Source organism: Mustela nivalis, assembly GCF_964662115.1.
Source record: "Mustela nivalis genome assembly, chromosome: 10".
Lineage (NCBI taxonomy): Eukaryota > Metazoa > Chordata > Mammalia > Carnivora > Mustelidae > Mustela > Mustela nivalis.
Window position 1 is genome coordinate 18,135,940 of NC_139029.1, and position 23,727 is coordinate 18,159,666.

General features: G+C 47.5%; 1 protein-coding gene across 1 annotated transcript in view; it reads right to left on the reverse strand.

The window, feature by feature from the left end:
* The window catches only part of PAFAH2 (platelet activating factor acetylhydrolase 2), a 32,194-nt gene extending 10,819 nt beyond the window's left edge, over nt 1-21,375 (reverse strand). Inside the window, exons 1-9 of the mRNA XM_082684897.1 lie at nt 21,223-21,375; nt 13,729-13,869; nt 12,612-12,765; nt 11,948-12,044; nt 7,318-7,386; nt 6,798-6,939; nt 5,696-5,809; nt 2,005-2,096; nt 17-187 (exon numbers count right to left, since the gene is read on the reverse strand). Of these exons, the coding sequence (XP_082541023.1) occupies nt 17-187; nt 2,005-2,096; nt 5,696-5,809; nt 6,798-6,939; nt 7,318-7,386; nt 11,948-12,044; nt 12,612-12,765; nt 13,729-13,818 (929 nt within the window). The 5' untranslated portion in view covers nt 13,819-13,869; nt 21,223-21,375. The remainder of the gene's footprint in view (nt 1-16; nt 188-2,004; nt 2,097-5,695; nt 5,810-6,797; nt 6,940-7,317; nt 7,387-11,947; nt 12,045-12,611; nt 12,766-13,728; nt 13,870-21,222) is intronic.
* Nucleotides 21,376-23,727: the final 2,352 nt, after the last annotated feature.

Below are 23,727 nucleotides of genomic sequence, written 5' to 3' on the forward strand. Positions count from 1 at the left end.
CCTGGGGCTTACTCACAGGACAGTTATGATCCTGGACTGTTCGTGCTGGGCACATATCTTCTTCATCAAGTTGACACTCTCCACTGTCTGGAATTTCTCAGCATTGATAAAGAACACAGGGCCTCGGGCTTTGGGGTAAAAGTCATGTTCCAGAGGAAACATCCAAGCGTCCAGAGCCACAGCACACCTGCGACAGGACCAGACATTTGGAACTGCTGTGCAGAAACCCAGGCAAGGATAGTCAGGCCAGTTGGGGCGGGACAGGGTTCTTCCCTTCAGTGGGAGGAAGGCTCAGAAAGCCAGGAAGGGGGTACCAGGGCCCAGACCCTTCAGTTAGGATCTTGGATAGACATCCCTTTTACCTGTCACCAAAGATGCTTCTAGGTTTTGTTTGTTTGTTTGTTTATATTTATTTTAGAATAGCCTCCATGCCCAATGCAGAATTTGAATTCACAACCTGAGGTCAAGATTTGGATGCTCTACTCAATGAGCCAGCTAGACACCCCAGATCCTTCTAGATTTTAAAGTCCCTGACAGCAAGGATCAGACCTTTTCCTGGGTCTACTCTCAGGCAGCTGACCTGGGTTACTCAAAGGCCATTCATTCAACACTGAGTACCTACTATGTGCTTAGCCCCATGCTGTGGATACAGAGACACATAACACAGTTCTTGTTCTTAAGGATCAAGGGGAGACAGAACAGACAAGGGAACAAAATAGAGCTTAGTGCCCTGACTGCACGTGGAGCTATGTGAGCCCACAGTGTGCACAGCACAGGAGGTCAGGAAAAGCCTCTGTGGTGCCAGAGCTCAAAGACATGGCCAGTGTGTCCAGTAATCTGTCCCCTGGGGCAAAACTAAGGCCCTAAGATTAGCTCCTTTCCCCTACCCAGAGTTCCTCCAGTCTTCTCCATCTCAATAAAGGACAATCATCTCCCCCACTCAAATTCTAAAACATATCCTGACTCAATTCGCATCTCTCCATCCTGCCTCCTCCATCTGAATGCCAATCCATCACCTCTGACTTTGACTCTAAAACAGCCTTCCTCTAACCGGCCTCTTGGTTTTCAGTCTTGTCTTCAACCATCTACTCTTCATACAGTAGAGTAGCCATACAGTAGCCAGAGGGATCTTTTTTTTTTTTTTTAATTTTTAATTTATTTATTTTTATTTTTTTTAAAGTAGGCTCCATACCTAGTGTGGAACCCAACACAGGGCTTGAACTCAGGACCCTGACATCAGGACTTGGGCTGAGATCAAGTTAGACACTTAATCCACTGATTTTTCCTGGAACTATCAGCACTGTATTCTTAATACTTTAACATGTAAGTAAGATTTTTCTCAGGGTGCCTGGCTGGCTCAGTTAAAAGAATTTGCAACTCTTGATCTCGGGGTTGTGAGTTTGAGCCCCACGTTGGGTGTAGTGATTAGTTAAATGAATAAATAAAAACTTAAAATATTTTTCTCTGCTTAAAACCCTTAATGGTTTCCCATCGTACTTAGAATAAAATTGAACTCTCTTCACTCTGGCCAAAAGGCCGTGTGATCTAACCTGTTTATCTCTCTGATCATTATCTTGAACCACTTCCCCCTCACTCACTGTGCCATTCCCACACTGACACGGCAAGCTTCCTTCTACCTCAGGGTGTTTGCATTACCTGTTCCCTCTGCCTAGAATGATCCTTCCCTAGACCTTCACACGGTTGGCTTCTGAAGTCTTGGCTTACGTCACTTCCTGAAAGAAGCCTCCAGTTACTCTGGCGTATCAGCCTTGTTTATTTTCTTCACTGTACCTGAGTGCTGGGGATTTGGCTGTTAGCTTGTTTACTCATCCGTCTCCTCCCACAATAACGTAATTCCATGAAATCAGAGACCTTATTTTCTTGTTCGCCACTGAATCCCCAGCTCCCAAACCAGTACCTAGCACATAACGCTCGTGTGACAAATACTTGCTGAATGACGGAACAGTGCGCAGAGCTCAACAGCAGCGTCGCTAGGACACTCACCGAAACTGGGTCTCCTTGGCCAAAGCCAAGACAGCTGTGGCCCCGCCAAATGAATGTCCCATCACAGCCACGCGGCTCATGTTGATGCTGCCCTGAGGAAAGCAGAGAACTGAACCAAATCAGAAATGTGGGGCTGCTTTTCCAGGAATTCTTCAGAGACAGGAGGCAGAGAGTGAGACAATGAGGCAGAAGCACTGTACAGTGGATGAGGTCCTGCCTGTAGGGCAGGAACCTCGTGCTCAACGGAGAGCGACCAGTCAGCCAATCCCCAGACCAGACAACTTCCTGCAGTCAGGAATTCTGAAAACTATGTTCTTCATCTTCGTTTTTTTTTTTTTTTTAAGATTTTATTTATTTATTTGACAGAGATCACAAGTAGGCAGAGAGGCAGGCAGAGAGAGAGAGGAGGAAGCAGGCTCCCTGCTGAGCAGAGAGCCTGATGTGGGGCTCGATCCCAGGACCCTGGGATCATGACCTGAGCCGAAGGCAGAGGCTTTAACCCACTGAGCCACTCAGGCGCCCCTCATCTTCATTTTTGTAAGCATACCACCTGTGATGCCTGGACCAGGGAGACAGCTAAATATACGTGAAGAAATGACTGGGCCTAAATGATGGATTCCACACAGATCCATCCGTGCAAGCACGTTAGGAATGAGAACCGTCTCCAACCCCTAGATCCCTGCCTTACAGCCAGTCCAAAGGGTGACACAGGAGCCAAGTCGGGGGACAGAACGGAAAGCTCCTGCTTCCTCCATGTCCCTCTGAAGGCAAGGGCTGCTTGTGTAGAAACAAAGCCGGCTTCTACTTCCTTTGGGTATCTGTCCTGACTTTGATCGGGCAGAATGAGTCGGCTTGCTCTTCCTGCTCTGCAAATATCTATTTCAAGTTGTCCCCAGAAGCCTCTAGGGCACGGTTATGTAAGAAGCCACTGCAGCTGCCTGCCGAGGGGTTTGGGAAATCTCTCTAGCCATTGTGGCCCAGGCTGTGCCCTGAACCTGTGCTCTCCTCTGCTCTCCCCAGTTTCCATCCTGAGGCCCTGTACCTAAATTCTCTCCCTTTGCTTAGTACTTTCAGACCAACAACTTGGTTGATGGCCGCTTCTGCTTTTTTTCACAGGTTAATATATTTATATATGCGGAAAATCAGGAGCATATAAAGAAGTCACCCACGTATCACATTCCCTTTCCACATAGTGGCCCAACACATATCCCCAAACGGGTCAGTTTCTTCAGTGTCTTTGGAGAGCTTACTTACGCACACACAGGTAAATGCGAATCTCTATATCCCCACTCTTTACACAAAACTTACCTTTGTGCATAATATATTAGTTACAGAAAGACCTTCCTTATCCTTTCTTATAGCTACTTTGTGTATAATAATATTAGTTACAGAAAGACCTTCCTTATCCTTTCTTATAGCTACATCTGGTTTCCCCATGGCATAGATGGCTGGCTGATCACCAAATCTGTCTTTCTTCTTTCCCAACATACAGCTGGACTCTGTTTCCCAGCAGCTGGATGTGGCCTTGGGACTGAGTTCCAGCCAACAGGAGCATGAAAGCAGTATCTCCACTTCCAGGCCTGGCCCATAAAAAAGTGTTTTATATAAATCTCCATGCCCTTCCCGGCTCCTGGCTTAATGCACACAGTGGCCTTGGGTTTCACAAGTGGAAGAGGCTAGAGCTATAAGCTAAAAGGAGCCTGGATCCCTGAGTCACCCCTTGCAAGAGGAGCACCTATTTGCAACTTGGCGTGGGAGAGAAGTAAATTTGTATTGCATTAAGCTACTGAGGTCTGGGACTTAGTAGTTACAGCAATTAGCATTATCAAAACTAATATCCATTGTCCCATAATCTATTCAAGGACTTCCCTTACTGGAGAACACTTAGGATATGACCAGTCTTTTGCCATTACCAACAGCAGTGGAACGAATAACCTTGTACATATTATCAAGCTGCACGTGTAGATATCTACAGAATCCATTCCTAGAACTGGACATCGCTAGGTCAAAGAATATGCCCGCTTGTACTGCTGATAGCTATTGCCAAACTGCTCTGCGTGGGGCAATCTGTACTCTCACGGGCAACCCAGCACAGTATCTGCTTCCCCAGAGCTTTGCCAACAAGAGTGAGTAATCAATTTTTAGAACTTACTCTGCTAGGTGAAAGTGTTCTTAGCTGTTTTTATGCCGTATTTCCCCCAATGATAATCCAACTCAACTCCAGCCTGCCCAAGGCCTGTCGCAGGCTCAGAGGCACACAACCCTGTACTTCAGTGCCTGGAACCCTTTCTGTCTGCTAGGGGCCGGCAGCACACAGCGCTCTGCTGGAGAAGTGCTTCAGATGTCGGCTCCCAGCTGCCCTCCAGGCAGATACCGTGCCCTGGCTGGCCTTGACTCGACCAGAGCCTTTAAAAGGCATTTGCTAGTAAGTCTGTGGGGCACACAGCACAGGCTTTGGTATCAAAAGGCCCCAGTTTGAAGTCTGACTCTACCACTTACTTGACTGTGTAACCTTGGGTAGATTCTTAGCCTCTTTGATCCTTGGTTTCTTTTTATGTAAAGAGCTAATAATGCTTGCTGCATAAGTTTCTATAAGGGGCTCTTATCATTTTAAGTACTCATACAACAGTAGTTGTTAATTTATATATACGTATGTATGTATGTACATATACAAACACACACACACACCCCATTCTCATTTGTGCAATGGCATACTACATGGCTATCAAAAAATCATGCCATAGAAAAATATTAACTGGCATAAGAAGACATTCAGACTAGTATGCTAACTGAAAAAAAGGGCCACAAAACAGCATGTATTAAATAATAACATTATTGTTTTTAAAAACATAAACATGTGTTACGCGTTTTAAAGGAACTGGAAAGACAAACGTCAATATGCAAAAAGAAAAGCTTTTTTTCTTTATGCTTTTGTGTGATTTCTTGGTTCTCTAAATAGAGCCTGAGCTACTTTTGAACTCAGGTGGGAAAGATGGGGGGGTGCGGGGTGCTGGGAATGTATCTGCATAGGAACCAGATTCCAGAGCTGGGACAGTTTCTATCCTCCTGGAAGGATTTTTGGGATTCCCTCAAAGGAAAGAATTAGAAAAGAACACAGGTTGTTCGTTGCTCAACAGCCCTTCCTTTGGGGAACGAGACATCTTTCCCTTATCCACGTGGCCCTGTAGGGATGCCAGTCCTGGCGCTCAGGTTCCCCTGACCCAGAAGTGGGTGTATAATGTAGGCAGGCCAATCAGAACACCCTGTCCCTCTCGTACAGTGACTGGTCTGGAAGGGACATGTAACCCAAGCAGGGCCACAGCCTTCTCAGAACAGTGGAAACCACGAGAATCTCTTTTCCTTTTAAATTTGAAGCTGCATTGAAATATAGGCTTGGGCTGCCAGCAACCAGGGTTCCTGCCTAATGGGGAGAGTCCGGTGAGAATGAAGCCCACACATGGAGTGGAAGGGAGCCAGGAGAAGAAGAGAGAGTGCCAGAGCCTTGATGACAATGTCTGAGACCCTGGATCTGGCCTAAAGCCAGTCTGCGTTTGGTCTTCTTCACTTATCAGAGCCAACAAATTCTCTTCTAGTTTAAGCCAATGAGTTAGGTTTTTGTTATGTGGAACAGAACAGACCCCAAGGTCCTGATGAACACATGTGCTCCAGGTGACACTAATTGCTGCCATACCTTCAAGGTCTTCAGATCCAGCCCGTCGGGCAAGATATTGAGGACGATCTGCCCAGCAGTGACCTCTTGCAGGATCCTCAACACCCGAGTACACTCGCTCACCCTCTGATGCACCTACAACACAGAGTCGTGGTGGGGGCGGGAACAGAACACGGCACACCGTTCGGCAAGAACCTCACTCTCTGACAGAGCCGAGGGAGGGTGTGGGGAGAGCATGCCCACCTAGTGCTCAGCAAGCACCGTGGGCTCCATGGCCTGAGAAAGGCTCGGCAACCTCCCAGCAGCTCCATACAAGCGCCACCTAACGGTCCACTGGAGTCAGCACGGCCCTTCACACTGCCCCCCTCCCCATGGGGCATCAGGAGGACCTAATAAGACAACATATAGGAAAGCACCCTGAACACAAAAGAAATAAGAGTGTTTTTTTTTTTAATCAACCCAGTACTGGATTTGACTTCCCTATTTATAGCATACATCTATTGTTTTCATCTGCCTAGCGCTCACCTATCCCCAATTCACCCACTACCCCTCACATTTGAGGACTGTGACCCCCTCAAATCTGTCGACCTATTTCTGATGAAAATTTCCCATTTGGGTACTTCTCCTGGGCCCAGAAGCCTCCCTCCAGGATTTTTCATTCTGCAGCTTGAGGCAGGTGTGACAACTGGGGGACGACCCTCCAAAGAGCCCTATTCTCTCCAGTGGTGAGGCCAAGTATAAGCAAACTCAGTCTGTCCAGAGCTGTGGTTTTAACCTTGTGGTTCTAAGGCAGTCTGCAGATAAGACCAACCAGCAGAGGAGACAGAGAAGGAAAAAACATCTTGATGGTATCGGGCTCCAGTGGTCCTGCCCCTTACATGCAGCCTGTATAAGCCGGTCAATTCTCTGGTTTGCCTACCAAGATTAAATTAAGTTTCTGTCACCTACAATTGTGAAGAGTCTTGATTACTACCCCCTTTCTCTGCCATGGTAAGCTCAGACCCACTCTGAGTGAGATCTCAGGACAGGAGATCAAAGTCTTCTTAGTTCAGTCTTCTTAGGGACTGTTAGTGTCAGGAGGACAGGCTTATGAACTCCCCCTCCCCAACAGGCACAAGCCTACCTGGCAATTCCGGACATAGAACTCTTTCTCCCCTTCCTCAATCTGACGGTAAGGGATCCATTCTTCCTCCAGCAGCTCGGGAGCTTGCTGGTTCTCCCCCGGGGCCTGCTTGCAGAAACAGGTGGTCGCGGCGGACCCATCCCTGAAATACACGTGCCGCTGGAGAAACTAGAGGACACCCTTGAGCTTATTTTTTCCCTTTGCCAAATCCTCCATTTCCGCCAAGACACTCTAGGTCATCTTTTGGCTAGCAGGGAGAAAGATCTGGGGCCATACACAGGAGAGTAGAAAAAAAACATTGATTTTAAAGACTGACTTGGACTTGGGCCCCAACTCAGCTGTGTCCCTTCCAGCAAGTAAACCTTTGAACTTTGGTTTCCTTGTCTTGAAATTGAGTAGAATACCCGCCTTGCATGGTCATTGTGAAGATTAGAAATAATATACGGGTAAGGGACTAGCCTCTGTCCCAGCCCACTGGCGGCTGCCAATCCAAGAGTTCATTATGGCCTTCACCCCTCACCTGTGCTCCGGGACAGCAACCACAAAGCCGTGGGAGGCCAGCTCCATGCAGAAGGCTGAATACAGCGTCCTAGAGTTGCGAGAGACAAGAGGAGCGCTCAGAAGAACGGCCCCCTGCAGCCCCCATTCCAACCATGCTCTGCTGGTGACCATCTCAAAAGACTGAAGAGAGGAAGTTTCACCTGCAGCAACCCTCCCTCTTCAAGGTGCTCTCTCTGGTTAGCAGAGCACTCGTCTCCCCAAGGCTCCATGAAGCATGTGTAAATCCATCCATGGTGTTTTCAACCCCACACAAACCCTGATTCCTCTCCACCCACCCCCAATATAGTCTGGCTACTCCAACAATTGCATTTTTATTGTCTACGTATTCTTGTAGGTCTCCCAAATTAGCAGGTCAGATCCCTGGAGACAGGCACTCTGGCCCTTTCTGTAATATGCAAATATGCACCTGTAATTTAGCATGTCAATTTGTCCAGCCTCCAACTTCCTAGAAAAAAAGGAATACGGCAGACACTGTCAACTGCCTAAACACTTATTTTTCTGTCCTCCTTAGTAGCAGAACCTGATTATCAGCTGAAGATACAGATATCAGTATGACATTTGTGGCCTTCCTTGCAGCCAGGTTGATCTATGTGATTAAGTTCCAGCCCAGCAACAGAAATATAATGCTGCCCTCATAAGTAATTGAAATTCTCTAGTAGATATATTTTTTAAAGTTAAAAAAAAAAAGGTGGAATTAATCTGAATAATATATTTTATTTAATTTAACAGAGCCAAAACATTATCATTTTAACATATAATCAAAATGTCTGAGTTAGGGGAGCCTGGCTGGCGCAGTCGGTAGAGCACCTGATTCTTGATCTCGAGGTCATGAGTTCGAGACCAACATTGGGTATAGAGATTACTTTAAAAAAGAGATATGGGGGGCGCCTGGGTGGCTCAGTGGGTTAAGCCACTGCCTTCGACTTAGGTCATGATCTCAGGGTCCTGGGATCGAGCCCCGCATGGGGCTCTCTGCTCAGCGGGGAGCCTGCTTCCTCCTATCTCTCTCTCCGCCTGCCTCTCTGCCTACTTGTGATCTCCTCTGCCAAATAAATGAAAATAAAATCTTTAAAAAAAAGAAATGTGGAATTAATGAAATATTTTATTTAGCTCTTTTTTCCCATATGAAGTCTTTGAAATCCAGGATCTTATAATTCAGCACATCTTAGTTTACACCAGCGATATTTGCTACGTTCAACAGCCACACGTCGCTAAAAGCTACTAAAATGAACAGAGCAGCTCCAGTCATTGGGACGTAACCGACTGTGCTCGATAGAACTTTCAGGGGGGAAAAAAAAGATCTCAGGAGAGTTCTCCCTTCCTATTGCCTGGAATGTAGATGAATGGCAGGAGCTACAGCAGCCCCCTGACGTCATTAGACAGCCTTAGAGATGGAAGCCACATGGGGCAGAGCATGATAAAAGAAGTTCCAGTAACTCTGTGAAAGTACCATATCATCTCTGTCTACCACTAGCGTTCTTTGAGCTGAGCAAGAAACACATTTCCTATTGCTTCGGCCACTACTGTTGGCGGTTTTTCTATTATTACAATTTGCCTGGATCTTAACTGATTCAGAAAAGTCAGGAAGGAGAGACATTACATTTCCTTTCACCTTCTCTCACTTTTCCAAGGGAGGCAGAACCAGAGAGATCTCTGATCCCTTCTCAGTTCAGACTGTGTAACCTTCAGCAAGTCCGCCTTTCAGAGCCCGTTTGGTCATCTGTAAGGTACACACCCCCACTGCCTACCTCACGGGGCTGTGTGGAAACCAAAGGAACAATAGCACATTGCAAGCAGGGAACGTTTAAATGCATATACTGCTCCCTGGGGTGGGGACACATAGGTCTGGAAGGATTTCAGATCCTGAATTAACCACACACGCAACAGGAGGAAACCAGCCCCTTTCCCTCCCTGCCCTTTGACTTGGAGTTTCATTCTGGCGAATGAAGAGTATTTATAAATGGGTCACCCAGGTCGACTGAGGTGTGAAGTCTCAATACCGATTCTTAAAAGACCACTCTCCAAAGTCATGTGCTCACCCGCTCTCTGTATAAAATACCTGTGAACTTAGGAGAGAATGTTTCTGACTTCTTTTTCCTGCTAGACTATAGTCCTTCTGACGGAAGGGACTCTATCTTACTCACTAATGAGTAAAAAACCCCAGCACAGGCCCAGCATATGGCAGGTACTAAATTTGCTGAATAAGAAAGCGACACTGAAAACCATCCACTTGCCTTACGGCCTCATCTCTGCATTCACTCTCCTGCCACGGGCTACAGTTATGAGAGACCATGTTTGGGCTCCCCGAGGAAATGCAATTCCTTGACTGATCTCCAGAGGACTTCTTATGCCATGTACTTGCTAAATGAATGAAAACCTAGCAAAACATAGCCCTTGCATTCACTTAATAAATATTCTTTGAGAAACTACTACTTTCCAGGTATTGTCCTAGGTACCAAAAGAGAGAGAAGGCAGATACGGTTCTTGCCTTCATGGAGCTTACAATCCAGTAGGAAAGACAGACCTTAAAGAATAATCACATGTGTAATTCCTTCACTGCAATTGTGTTAAATATTGGAAAGTACAGGTTATCTAATGAAAGCATATTACGGAAAAACGTGAACTAATGTTTAAGGGATGGGTGTCCCTAAGAAAGCCACATCCAAACTAAGACCTTGAGGGAGATCTGGAATTAGCCAGACAAAGGTGAAGGGGTGGGGAGCACAGGAGGAAGCAAGGAGCAGAACAGCAAATATTCCAGGCAAAGGGAAGAACCACAAAGCACAGAACAGATAAAAACTCTGAAGCAGAAAATAACGTAGTACCTTTATGTAAGTGAAAGAAGGTCAGTGTGTCTAGAGAGTTGGAGTGGGGCAAGTAGTAAGAAACAAGGCTGGAGACTATTGGGGACATGCATCCAGGTAAGACAATGACAGGAGCTGAAGTAAGTTCAAAGGCTACTGTAAAGACGAAATAGGGAAGCGACATTCATTCATTTATTCAACAACTATTTACTGAGCACCTACTCTCTGCCAGGCACTGTTCTAGGTGCTGAAATTAAAGGTCATATTTGCTTTTAAAACAGATCTCCCCCAGAGCACCTGGGTGGCTCAGCTGGTTGGACTCAAGTCATGATTTCAGGGTGCTAGGATCAAGCCCCACCTCGGGCTCCACATTCAGCAGGGAGCCTGCTTGAGATTCTCTCGTTCCCTCTCTCTCTGCCCCTCCCCTGCTCATGCTCAGTCTCCCTCTCTCTCAAATAAATGGATACATCTTTAAAAAACAAAACAAGGGGCGCCTGGGTGGCTTAGTCATTAAAGTGCTTGCCTTCAGCTCAGGTTGTGATCCCATGGTCCTGGGATCGAGCCCTGCATCAGGCTCCTTGCTCAGCGGGGAGCCTGCTTCTCCCTCTCCCTGTTCCCCTGCTTGTGTTCCCTCTCTTGCCGTCTCTCTCTCTGTCAAATAAATAAAATAAAAATAAAAAACAAAACAAACAGATCTCCCTGGCTACAGTATGGAAAATGGTTTGGGGAGTGGGAAGGCAAAAACAGACACCTTTATGACGTGTGACACTCTAGGACATAAACTAGACTTACATGTTGATAATGAACATAGAGACAGAATAGTCACAAAATTAAACAGCAACATATGAATTACGGTTATTAAGCTACTTAACACAGGGGCACTTGGGTGGCTCAGTGGGTTAAGCCTCTGCCTTTGGAACGGGTCATGGTCTCAGGGTCCTGGGATTGAGCCCTGCATCGGACTCTCTGCTCAGCAGGGAGCCTGCCTCCCCCCTCTCTCTCTGCCTGCCTCTCTGCCTACTTGTGATCCCTGTCAAATAAATAAATAATCTTAAAAAAAAAAAAAAAAGCTACCCAACACAGCAAGGTGGGGAAATCAGGCTCCACAGGAAGACTTCTGAATGGATACTGCCTTACAAACATCAGGCAGAGTTTCCCGAATCTGGTAAGAGACCTTACAGTTCCCCAGCCCGTGTCCTCCACACAGAGAGCGAGCACTGTGTGTGCACGCTTGCTAGGTGCCGGCCTAACTGAACCCTCACACACCACGCAGAGGATATCAGGGCCCCGAGAGTTCTATGGCTGTCCTGCGCTGCCATGGGGCACAGCCTCCCAGGTTGGGCCCTGCACTGCAGGCGTGCAGGGAGTGGGCCCGTGTCACCGCCACGTTGGTGCCATGGCAGAGCTGTCCCTCCACAGGCACTGAGGGAACAAGTCTGGCTGTAACACTCCAGCTCCTTCTAAGACTTCTGTGCTGTGTATATAGGAAGAGAGCTAGAAGTGTTTATTTATAAATGTTTCTTTATTTTTAAATATAATATAAACATGTAATCAATTATGTCTGCTTATTCATTTATCCATGCAGGACCACGAGAAGTAAAGGATGGGAAGCCTGCAGAAAGACCCCACCAGGCGACAGAGGCTTAGGGACGGCCTTCATGGGACGGTGGACCCAGTGCTGGCAGATGGAAATGTCTGTCTCTCAGCCCCCTGAGAGTAAGTCAAGACTCAGCAGCTGCCATGAGTTAAGGGCTATGACAAGGTCTGAGGGACAGAAGCTCTTACCTGAAGGCTCCCATGCCATGGGAGAAGATGATCAGAGGATATCCGGAGTCCTTTGTCTTAAAGGGGCCATTCCAGCTAACAGGCAGGCGACAAGATCCTAGCAGAGACAGGGCCTATGTTACCTCCGGCTGCCCTGAAGCCGGAATCCCAGAGGCAGTCTGGGCAAAGGCATGGGTGGGGACATGTGCCCTCCTCACTGGAGAAGCACAGAAGCACCTTTACCCCTGAGCAGTCCAGGGCAATCAATCACCTCTGCTTTCCCCCTTTCTTCCTTAGAAAGTACAAATATGATAGAATATGGGAAGATAAATGCAAAGAAGTACCAAACAACTATGGGGTAAACCCCTGAGATGCCAAGGCAGTTAACTAGAGTTCCTCATGGTGGGGCCTTTGGGGGAAGTAGATGATTCAACATGACTTTACCCAGAGAGAGGAGAGCTAAGGAGAAACTTTCAATGATGAAGTGTGGATTTGAACCCAGGACAACATAGCTCTGTAACCAATGTATGTAATCCTCTCCTAACTCTCCACACCACATTGGCTCATGCATGCCCCACTACAAGAGGGCTGGACGATGCCAGCTTTAACAGTACTTTGCCTGCCGAGGGATCTCCTAGGAACAGAACTAAAAAGCTGGGAATGTGGGGGGGGGGGCAGCACTTACCCACACCCAAGCTGAACAGCAACCCACCCCAGCGCTTGTTAAAGCGCAGGTAATCGGCCAGGCCCGTGCAGTACTCATAGCGGGGAATCCAAAGTGGCTGCTCTGGAGTCTCTTCTGCCTCTTGGCAGGGGTAGAAGAGTCGAAAGAAGCTTCCCTGTAGGAAAGAAGACAGCAACTGCTCAGAGCAAGAATCCAAGCCTGGTGAGATTTCTCTACAGGCACACTCAGGGGGTATGTGGGGTACCAGCAAAGCAGGCCAGCAAAATGGGGCACTTAAGCGTCCATCCATATACCTGAATTTTTCATCCAGAAAATCCGGAAAGTAGCAGTTTTATTTTTAGCATACACGTAAGGCTTATGTTATTTCAAATAGCCGACTATATTTTTAATGACATCTGGGGGGCACTGAAATATTTTCAGTGCTTGGATCAGAGAGATTTAAATCTGACCCTGAGCCCAGGCCCGGAGGAGCCCTGGGAATGAGATTAGCCCTCATGCTGGGGGGGGCAGCATCTGGGGGTTACCCAGACCCGTTCTCGAGGCTGGCCCTTAGGAAGCAGCAACACAACTGTTTCACATGGGAGTGGGTGACAGGTCAACACGAAGTATGTGCCTCTCAGAAGGGAAAGGGGGAGTCCAAGGACTGGCAGAGAAGCACTTGGGAACTGGTGGATGGAAAGTCCAGAACCAAAGCAGGAGGGAAAAAGGATAAAGGCAGTAGAGGAGGAGGAGGAGCAGGTCTTCCTACCCAGTTTGGAGAGTAAAAGGCCAACAGCACACGGTCCACTGCTCCCCCCTCACACCCTCAGGTTGGGACGAGACTGGAAACCTTTCCAGATCCGGCATCTGCTCTCAAGACTGAGCAGGGGATCTGAGAGCTGCCTTTGGAGCTGGAGCCCCTGCCTTCCTCCTAGCTGGCAAAAGAATCCATCTCTGGCTACTGAGAGCTTTCTAACAGGAAAGAAGAAGAAAAAGGTCAGGAAAGACGGACCTGGGCTCTATCAGCAAATCCAGCTCTAACTCTTGTTTCCCCTGCTGAGAACCACCTCTGTTAGGTTGGCTATTGACAGGGCACAGAAGGGAGGGGGATGTGCGGGGATGGAGCTGAAGCACTTACCTGGCGACCCTGTCCCTCCATCACATCCCCGCAGCCCACGAGGTGGGGTCCTGTGACAGGCGGGAAGCCCACGGACTGGTTCACCCCCATTTTATCACCAGTTGAAACAAACAACGACCTGGGCAGAGCCGGACTTGATGGCTGAGGGCAGAACACAGAACAGCCTCTTGCTGGTTTCCTTTTAGCTTCCTGTTGCTTCTATGTGTTATCTGTCACCCGTGTCCCACGCTTCTTATCACCCCATCTCCCTGCCAGGGACTCACTCCGTCTTCCACGTCATCTACTTTGCTACACTGACTTCACCAAGGTTTAAGGGCTGCTTTGTTGTTGCTGGGAGCAGGGTGAAGGGACAGCTGGGGAAAAAGAGCCCCCATGCTCCCCAAAACCCACTCACAAGGGGACGCCTGGGTGGCTCAGTCACAGGAGGGTCCAACTCTTGGTTTCAGCTCAGGTCATAGTTCCAGGGTCATGAGATTAAGCCTCTTGTCAGGCTCCACACTCAGCAAGGAGTCTGCTTACATTCTCTCCCTCAGGGCGCCTGGGTGGCCCAGTGGGTTTAAAGCCTCTGTCTTCAGCTCAGGTCATGATCCCTGGGTCCTGGGATCGAGCCCCACATCAGGCTCTCTGCTCAGCAAGGAACCTGCCCTTCCCCTTCCCTCTCTGCCTCCCTTGTGATCTCTGGCAAATAAATAAATAAATAAATAAGATTCTCTCCCTCTTCCTGTCCCCTCCCCTCACTCGCACTCTAGCTCTCAAATAAATAAAAAATTCTTAAAAACAAAAAACAACGAAACCCACTGCCAAGTATTTACTCAGCACCTACTATGTGCCCAGCATGGCAGTAACTTCTTCAGAGACTGTAACCCAGACCGTGACCTCATGAGGCCAGGATAAGATGCGTTAGTCGCTCTGTGTCAGCACTGAGCTAAGCTCCTTCCATATAGTACATTATTTCATTCTCTCCACTACTCTCCGAAGAAGGGCCTATGAAGACCCTGTTTACAGATGAGGAAACCGGCTGAATAACTTTCCCAAGTGATCCTGCTTCCCGGCCGCAAAACCAGGTCTGTCTAATCCAGACCTAAGCTCTTAGGTCTACTTGGATCTACTGATCCTGCTCATGGGGGAGACTCAGTTACCTGTCTACACAAACACAGACCTAAACTACTATAAAAGTAGTACTTGGAGGGTACCCGGGTGGCTCAGCGGGTTAAGCCTCTGCCTTCAGCTCAGGTCATGATCTCAGGGTCCTGGGATCGAGCCCCGCATCGGGCTCTCTGCTCAGTGGGGAGCCTGCTTCCTTCCCTCTCTCTGTCTGCTTGTGATGTCTCTATCAAAAAAATATATTTTTTTAAAAAGTAGCAATTGGGCTGTGCCTTGAGGTAGATTTAGAGGAAGGAAAGCATTCCTACACAGGACATAAGGGCAGAGACAGAGAAGAGCAGGACGAGGCAGCAGATCAAGCAGCAGCCTCATCAAGCAGGTGAGCGTGTTCCTAAATAGCAAACATTCCTGTAACTTGGCTGCTCCCTAAATTGGGGTCAATGCCGTTGCTCTCTCCCTCTTCAATCTCATCATCCCCAGCATCATCATCCTCACGACACTTACGGAGTGCCAGGAATTATACTATGTGCTTTAATACATCATTAATTGAAAAACTGAGATGAGGAAACCAATGCTTGGCAAAGTTCGGTAACTTCTCTAAGAACATCTAGCTAACAGAGCCAGAATTTGATCAGGGGCAACATGGCTGTTAACAGTGGAGAATATGGCCAAACTTCTCCATATCCATTCTATCCTGCCCTCCTATGCAGTATCCCTGTGGCTTGGGTGGCTTGGGTGGGTCTGACACCCCTTCCCTAACTTCTAGATTTGGGCCTTAGTTGACCTGAACCGATCAGTCCTTGGTGTCCCCTGGTCCGTCTCTGGATGAAGAGTGGGCACATGATATAATTGGTCCATTTAGAGAAAAGCCCAGGACCTTGATGGTTGAAGATGGAAATGTTCTTTCTTGTCCTGAACTACAGTGATAAGCAGGTATGAAGCCTTGAAATGTTGCGGCCACTTTGCTACCTTGAGGATGAAGCTACCCATGGAGGACAGCAGCACAGAGAGAATCAGACAAATGGAGTCATATCTGTGAAGACATTAAGAATCTCTAGATCAGACACTACCTGAAAAACCTGACCGGCTTCTGGACTTTCTAGTTACATGAGTCAGTAAGTCCCTTTTTTGTTAAAACCAAATGACTTTAGATTTCGATTGCCTGAACCAAAAGCATCTAAACCAATACACTGAGTCCCAGACTCACATTTTTTTGTCACTACACTATTCTGCTTTTTTTAAGACATTCTGGGATGGATCAGAAAGTTCAAATCCAAGTGTGTCTGGGCAAAAAGAGACCTTATAAGCTACTTCTATCAATCCTTGCCACAGTCATCTCCCACCCTCCCCACTACATACAGATCCTCAGAAATTAAGCGAGCTGCACGTCGCAAGCAGAACTATTATCACACATACAACTCCTGGCTGCCAACTTCCAAATGTCTGGTCCAATGGCAAACCCCAAATAACCAAAAATCTGAATGTCATTCTGCTTAATGTAGGAATATAACAAATGATTTTCTTTCTACTACTCAGTAGTGGTGGAATGCAGTTCTTTTTAAAAAGAAACTAAGCTCAGGGCGCCAGGGTGGCTCAGTGGGTTAAGCATCTGCCTGAGGCTTGGGTCATGACCCCAGGACCCTGGGATCGAGCCCTGCATCAGGCTCCGTGCTAAGCAGGGAGCCTGCTTCTCCCTCTCCCTCTGCTTGTGCTCTCTTGCCCTCTCTCAAATAAATAAAATCTTAAAAAAGAAAGAAAGAAAAGAAGGAAGGAACTGAGGTCCGGATGCAGTCAGTGGACTGGCTAGCCAGAGAAGCTGAGTATGTGTTACTTAGTCTCGCACCCTGACCTTTTCCCCCTCGCTGCTGAGGGCACACACGGAAGACATAGGCAGGGACATATGACACAGAGCACATGACAATGAAGCAGCTCCGAGTTCTAGCTGCCAGAAAAGAGGGTCAGATAAGAAGATCTGATGCAGGGCGCCTGGGTGGCTCAGTAGGTTAAGCTGCTGCCTTCGGCTCAGGTCATGATCTCAGGGTCCTGGGATCAAGTCCCGCATCGGGCTCTGCTTAGCAGGGAGCCTGCTTCCTTCTCTCTCTCTGCCTGCCTCTCAGTGTACTTGTAATTTCTCTTTGTCAAATAAATAAATAAATAATCTTTAAAAAAAAAAAAAAAGAAGATCTGATGCAGGAGTTCTGAGAAAAAAGCACATTTCTGTAGCTTGGCAGCAGAGGGCAGAGGAAGATGGCAAAGGTTGACTTTTCAAGTAGAAGAAAGTGCTTGAGCTAAGGCACAGGGGTAAGAAAGCACATGGGAGAAGAGAAAGGTACAATGGACATGGAAGGTAGCGGTCTCTCTAGTGCTAGACTAAGGAGCTTGAATCTACTCCTCAAATGAGTGATATTAAGTCTGAAGGAGCCAAGTTTGAGCCCAGCTCCCTTGCTGCGTAGGTTTTTTACTTTGGGCAGATCCTCTGATCTCACCGAGTCTGATTCCCCACGGGTACAATGGAAAACTATCCATCCTCGTAGGGTTGCTAGGGAGGTGAAATGAAATAATGCATTTAGAACACCTTGATAGTACCTGGCTCTCTCGAAGTATCCAGGAAGTACTTGTTGACTGAGTGGAAAGTAGCAACATCGGATCTGGCAAATGAGTGGATTTGGCGAGGCAAGGAAGATAGATGAGCCAAAGAGGAGTCGGGTTTCAGGACTGGGTGACCAGAATGAGAGTAACTTCTTACGTGAAGACCTTTCAGTCTTATCCCATATAGAGAAGAGCGCTTGGGATAGAAATCAGGATGAGAAGAGTTAAAAACTGCTGAACAGACAGGACTAGAACTCTCTAGTAGTCCTGGAAAGTTTCTGGGAGAATCTTAACTAAGTTTGGAAATAAATACAAACTAAAGCTAACTGGCCAGAGTGAGGCATACACAAAAATGAATCTGCGTTCTCTGGGCTCACATTAACTGATGCCCAAGGAAGTAGGGAGATGGGAAAATCCTATTTTGCCCAAGAGACACCCATCCACAGTATCTCCTTTCTAATAAATGTCATGTGATTTTCCAAGGAAATCGGCCCAGGTGTGTCTACCTTCTTTTGTTCAGCTCATCCGCACAATTCATGATGGTGCCCGTCTAGAAGCCTCTCCACCCATGCAAGCCTGCCCCATCCAGGAGGGCCCACAGAAATCTCTGGTTCTCTGTGCTTTAACAAGTCCTTTCACCTGCCCTCCTCTCCACTCTAAGCATTGTCCGCATCCCTCACCTGCTAACCAATCACGGGCACCTTAGGATAGCTCTTGGGTAATTACCTATTCTAGCAGTTTTCAATCAGTGATTTGCCTACAAGTGGCCCAAGTAGAACCGAGTTCAGAGGTTCCTGAGTCTACTGTCACAGTCACCTGGGAAACTTTCAAAGATACAGATTTTAGGGTCCTCATTCCCAGAGGTCAGTTTTTTTTTAAGATTTTATTTACTTATTTGACACAGTGAGAGAGGGAATACAAGCAGGGTGAGTGGGAGAGGGAGAAGCAGGCTCCCCGCTGAGCAAGGAGCCCAATGTGGGGCTTGATCCCAGAACCCTGGGATCATGACCTGAGTCGAAGGCAGACGCTTATTCACTGAGCTACCCAGGTGCCCCCAGAGGTCAATTTTTTTGTTTGTTTGTTTTTATTTTTGTTTTAAGGTTTTATTTATTTTTTGACACAGAGATAGAGAGATCACAAGTAGGCAGAGAGGCAGGCAGAGAGAGAGAGGAAGGAAAGCAGGCTCTCCAGTGAGCAGAGAGAGCCTGATTCAGGGCTTGATTCCAGGACCCTGGGATTATGACCTGAGCCGAAGGCAGAGGCTTAAACCACTGAGCCACCCAGGCGCCCCCAGAGGTCAATTTTTAAAAGCTTCCCATGTTTCTCATCAGCAAGGTTTGAGAACCTCTGGCCCAGATGACACAAAGGACTTTTTATTCAGAGATGCACCCACGCAACAAACACCTGCTGAGAGTATACGATGTTCTAGCCCACCATTTTATGGTAATGAAATGACCATGGATTTCACTGGGTTCAATCCCTGTGGCTACCTAGAACCATGTTCCTGCCAATCACAAGGCTTAATGCAGTGCCTTGCATAAAACTGGTCTCAATAATTAACTTATCCAATGAATCTGACTTAATTTTTACACAACTTATGCCTCACTTCTTTGGATATACATACTATACAAAGGCTGTGTTTTATACTTCTTTGTAGGCCAAACCATGTACCCTAATGCTTTCCTTATGTAGTAAGGACCCACTAAATGCTCCTTTACTTGGCTTTGATTTAAAACCACTCAATTCTTTTTTTTTTTTTAATCCAAAAATAAGGCTATATGGCATAGTGTAAAAAGAAAGGCTTTGGTGACAGTCTTAAGGTGTAAAAAGAAAGGCTTTGGTGACAGTCTTCCAGTTCTTAAATGGCTGCGATCTTGAGCAAGATCCTTAAATTCTAAGCCTCTGAGAATTTATCCTATACGGCAGAAATAACAGCACTCATGAGGTTGTCAATGATTAAATAATGAATATAAAACACCTGACATGTAGAAGGCACTATAAACAGAGATGGTAACTCTAACTACAGTAATTACTACAGCATGACCTCTCTAAGCCCAAGTTCTTTATAAGTAAAATGAAGCCACTTCAAAAGTTAAATTTAAATAAGAAAATTGAGAAAATATATACAAATTTGAAAAAATACATAAATAAGAAAAGTGCTATCTTGCCTAAGGCTTGGTACATTTTAAGTGCTCACAAAATGTTAAAAATTAATTAACAATGCTATTTCATCATACCTGGCCAAGGGGTCAAGGTCTCTTTCATCTTTTCTGTATTAAACCCTTTGGCAAAGTGAAACCTTTCTCCCAGCCTTTTTTTTTTTTTTTAAGATTTTATTTATTTACTTGACAGAGAGAAATCACAAGTAGATAGAGAGGCAGGCAGGCAGAGAGAGAGAGAGAGAGAGGGAAGCAGGCTCCCTGCTGAGCAGAGAGCCCGATGTGGGCCTCGATCCCAGGACCCTGAGATCATGACCTGAGCTGAAGGCAGCGGCTTAACCCACTGAGCCACCCAGGTGCCCTCTCCCAGCCTTCTTGAGTCTGAAACACCCCAGCAAAAATCAGAGTGTACTAAAATGCCCACAAGAGCCCAGGAGATGGATGGTTCCTACAATGCAGCTGTCCTATCTCCTGCTGGGATCCTGTTTCCAGTGAGCAGAAACCAGCCACCCTTTTGCCAGCTGTGTGGACTTTTCATCACTGGCTATTTCAGGACAGAGTCCAAGAGAAGCAGTTCTCTGTGGCTTCCTTTCAGACAAAGCTCTCTGGGGACTTAAAGCTCATCTGACCTTTGGTCTCTGGAGGAAGTGAGGAAATATCCTGCTCTTAGAGAATGGAGACACCAAGCATTCAAGGGGTTAGCTTGAGCAACAAGGGGGCAGAGAGAGAAAAGAACCCAAGATAAAGGGACGCCTGGGCTCAGTGGGTTAAAGCCTCTGCCTTTGGCTTAAGTCATGATCCGAGTCCTGGGATCCAGCCCCAGCCCAGCATCCGGCTCTCTGCTCAGCGGGGAGCCCGCTTCCCTTCCTCTCTCTCTCTCTGCCTGCCTCTCTGCCTACCTGTGATCTCTGTCTGTCAAATAAATAAATAAAATCTAAAAAAAAAAAAAAAAACACCCCCCACACACACCAAGATAAGAGTGTTCCAGAGCATTAATAATTCTAATAAAAATAACCTCTCTGGCTTATGGAAGCGTTACAGTTTTAAAAGCCCTTTCACACATATTAGCTTATTGGCTCCACCGAAGAGCCTCACCCTAAGACTGACAGAGCAATTGCCATTTCCATTTTGTAAACGAAGAGCGGGAGTCCCAGGGAGATTGCTTGATTTGCCCAAGATCCAAGGTCACAAAGCGAGTGAGCTGCGGGGGGACGGGCAGATCTTGGGTCGGCTGCGTCCAGGGCTCTTCCACAGTGACAAGAGGGAATGGCGACTTTTCTTCCACGAGCATGAAACAGCGGTAAGTGAAGGAAGAGAGAAGCACACAGGAGGCGTGGGGCATAAAGACGCCCAGTTTTCGGGGACGTCACGTTGTGTGCTGCGGATGGGGCTGTGGGGGGGGCTGGGTCCTACCACCAGAGCTCAGGGTGGGATTCCAGGGGCGCCGGGAGGTGCGAGATGATAGTGGGAGCATTAAGGGTGAGGGTAGATACTGGAAGTGTCTTAAGAGGAAACAGGAAAGAATGAAGGATTAATCCCAGAGTTACTGGGATTGAGACAAGCAGCCCCCAAACCCGGCTGGAGAATGAGAAACCGGTTAATAGCTCAGCTCAGAACAAGAGCTTTCTCCAAGCCAACTTACCCAGCCAAGTTGACCCCTCAGAAGTAACCAAGAAGGTCAACTCCACCGAAACCAGAATCTACTCCGAACCCCGTGGCCCTTGGGTAGGTGTAGTTTTCAGAACTCATCATTGGCCCTTAAAAGCACTCCCCTCCTCTCCGCCTAGAACTACAACTTCCGATGTGCATCGCTCAAGACGCGCATTGCGACCCTTAAAACTACAATCCCCAGAGTTCCACGCGTCCCCTCATTGTTGAATGATACCGCCCAAGTCTCGGGGTACGGCGCGATTCCTCCCCCTGGCGGTCTGAGGCGTCGCCTCCACCATTACAAGACTCGAGCGGAGGGTTACCGCTTATAGTTCCGGTTAGTAACCCTCCGCCTCACCATTTCTCAAATAATTCCTGGGCGTGCCTACAAATACCCATGGCTTCGTCTTATTCTTAGGGAGTGTGGGGTTTTCGGGAAGTTTTGGCCCTTTTTTTGATTTACCCCTACTTTGCACTCTGTGAGAATATGAAACTGATCATTCAAGTTAAGCGCACATTTTCTACCAACCGATACTTGTTGACACTTGGGATTTTCCATTGTCCTTCTTCAGAAACTCACCGACAGAAAACAGGAAGAACCCGGAGGGATCACTGCCCCACCCCTCCAGCCCATCCCCTTCAGCCGTCATTCCTTTGCAGCCCCTGTGCTGGTTCTTAGGGACACGGTGGTGAACAAGATACTGTCCCTAGCTTCAAATGAAATCACAATCTAGCGGAGGATCCCGGCAGATGAAGTACACCACCAGCGATACGTGCTCTTAATAGGGGAAACAGAGGGGTTGTGGGAACCCTGAAAGGAGGCACTTGCGCAGGCTTCGGGAAAATGGAACAGTGACAGAAGGCTTCTTAGAGATCTTAGAAAGACGCTAAAACTGAGAATTGAGGGATTTAGACTTAGCCGGGAAGGGGATTGTGAAGAATGCCTTAGATTCAGGCGGGATGGAGCACAGGAGTGTGAGGGAGGGAGTGGAGAGACACCTGAGGAGGTAGATAGAGCCACGTCCTCGAGTCTTATAAACTTCTGTAAGACATTTGGATCATTCAAGCGATTTAAAAACTGTCAACACCTTCCAACTACCTACCGAACGAGGTCCCAATTTCAACAACAAACGAGGTTTGTTGAGGTTATAGAAACAGCAGATATAGGCAAAGCGTCTGGGAGACTCAGAAAGGAAGAGAGCCCGAGTCTCATCTTTGCTTGGGGTCTGGGGGATTTGCAGACAATCATGGTACCATGCACGTGTCCTCTCAGGCATCCAGGAACTGGTCAAAACAAGGACAAGGTCCCAGGTCACGAACTCCTCAGAGTTAGGGGTCTTGGTGTTGAGATTTCTAGCACCAGGGATTTGGAATATGCACAAGATGGCTCTGCCTAGTAGTTCCTTAGATATTATCTATTGTGCTGGAAGGCTCCAAATATATCATTAACTCTTTGTCCCTTACAAGGGACAAAGTATGTATGTCCCTTACAAGGAGGACATACATACAATAAGGCATGTGTAGGGCAAGGGTGCAGGTCTAGCAAGAATAGAAGCCCAAAAAGGAACAAAGGAAGAAAAACAAAAACAAAAAACAGCTTTTTCTCTCATGGGATCCCTTCAGTTTCCGTGCCTCGGCTTGGCATTGGAGGTCCTCCTCAACCTGGCCCCCCACTACTTCCCCAGAAGTGTCGCTCACTCTGACAGGGATGTCCTCTCTTCTGCTCTGCCTCTAGCTACCTTCACCTCCTGCCATTCTCGAGATGCATCTGGGTTTTGTTGTTCCCTCGACACCTTCATTCATGCTCTTTCCTCCACTAGATGCTGCCAGGTGGCTGGTCTGATCCTGCTAGGCGCTCCTCCCCATGAAGCTTCCCTGATTCCTCACGTCTCAAAGGACCTCTGCCCTGCTCAGTTGCTGGGATATTTGTGCACACCTCTCATGTAGGGGCTTAGCAAGAAATTGTGAGTCTCTGAGGTCAGGTGCTGAGTCCTACAGGCGATCCCCGCCCACCCCCACCTCACATACCCTCAAGTGTCCAGAGTTCCTGTTCTGGTCTTTTTTAGGTTCACCCCTGCTCCTGACTCTGTCAATGCCACCATCCTTCCGGGAGCCACGATAAAGTCGTCAGGAAAGAGTGACGGCAGCACTGCACTGTGGTAATTAAGCCCCGGATTTAATTAAAGCTGTGGTTAGTGGCGTTGACAGCAGAATGAGAAAAGCGTAGCACACATCGGAGAATGCTCTCCTTGGCATTAATTAATTGGTGCTCTGCACCTGGCCCAGAACACCAAGGATTAACCAGAGTCCTGTCATGAAAGGAGCAGCTGGGGTCATTCCTCTGTCTCCTACTCCCAGACCAGCCTACGATGAGGGTATTTGCTGGGCACCCAGGGACAGGGACATCACAGCCTCCTTTACCTCCTTTGTCACTGACTTTGTCACTGAAGATCTGTCTTGGGCCCAAACTCCTGTGGCAAAATAGAATGCTCAAGTT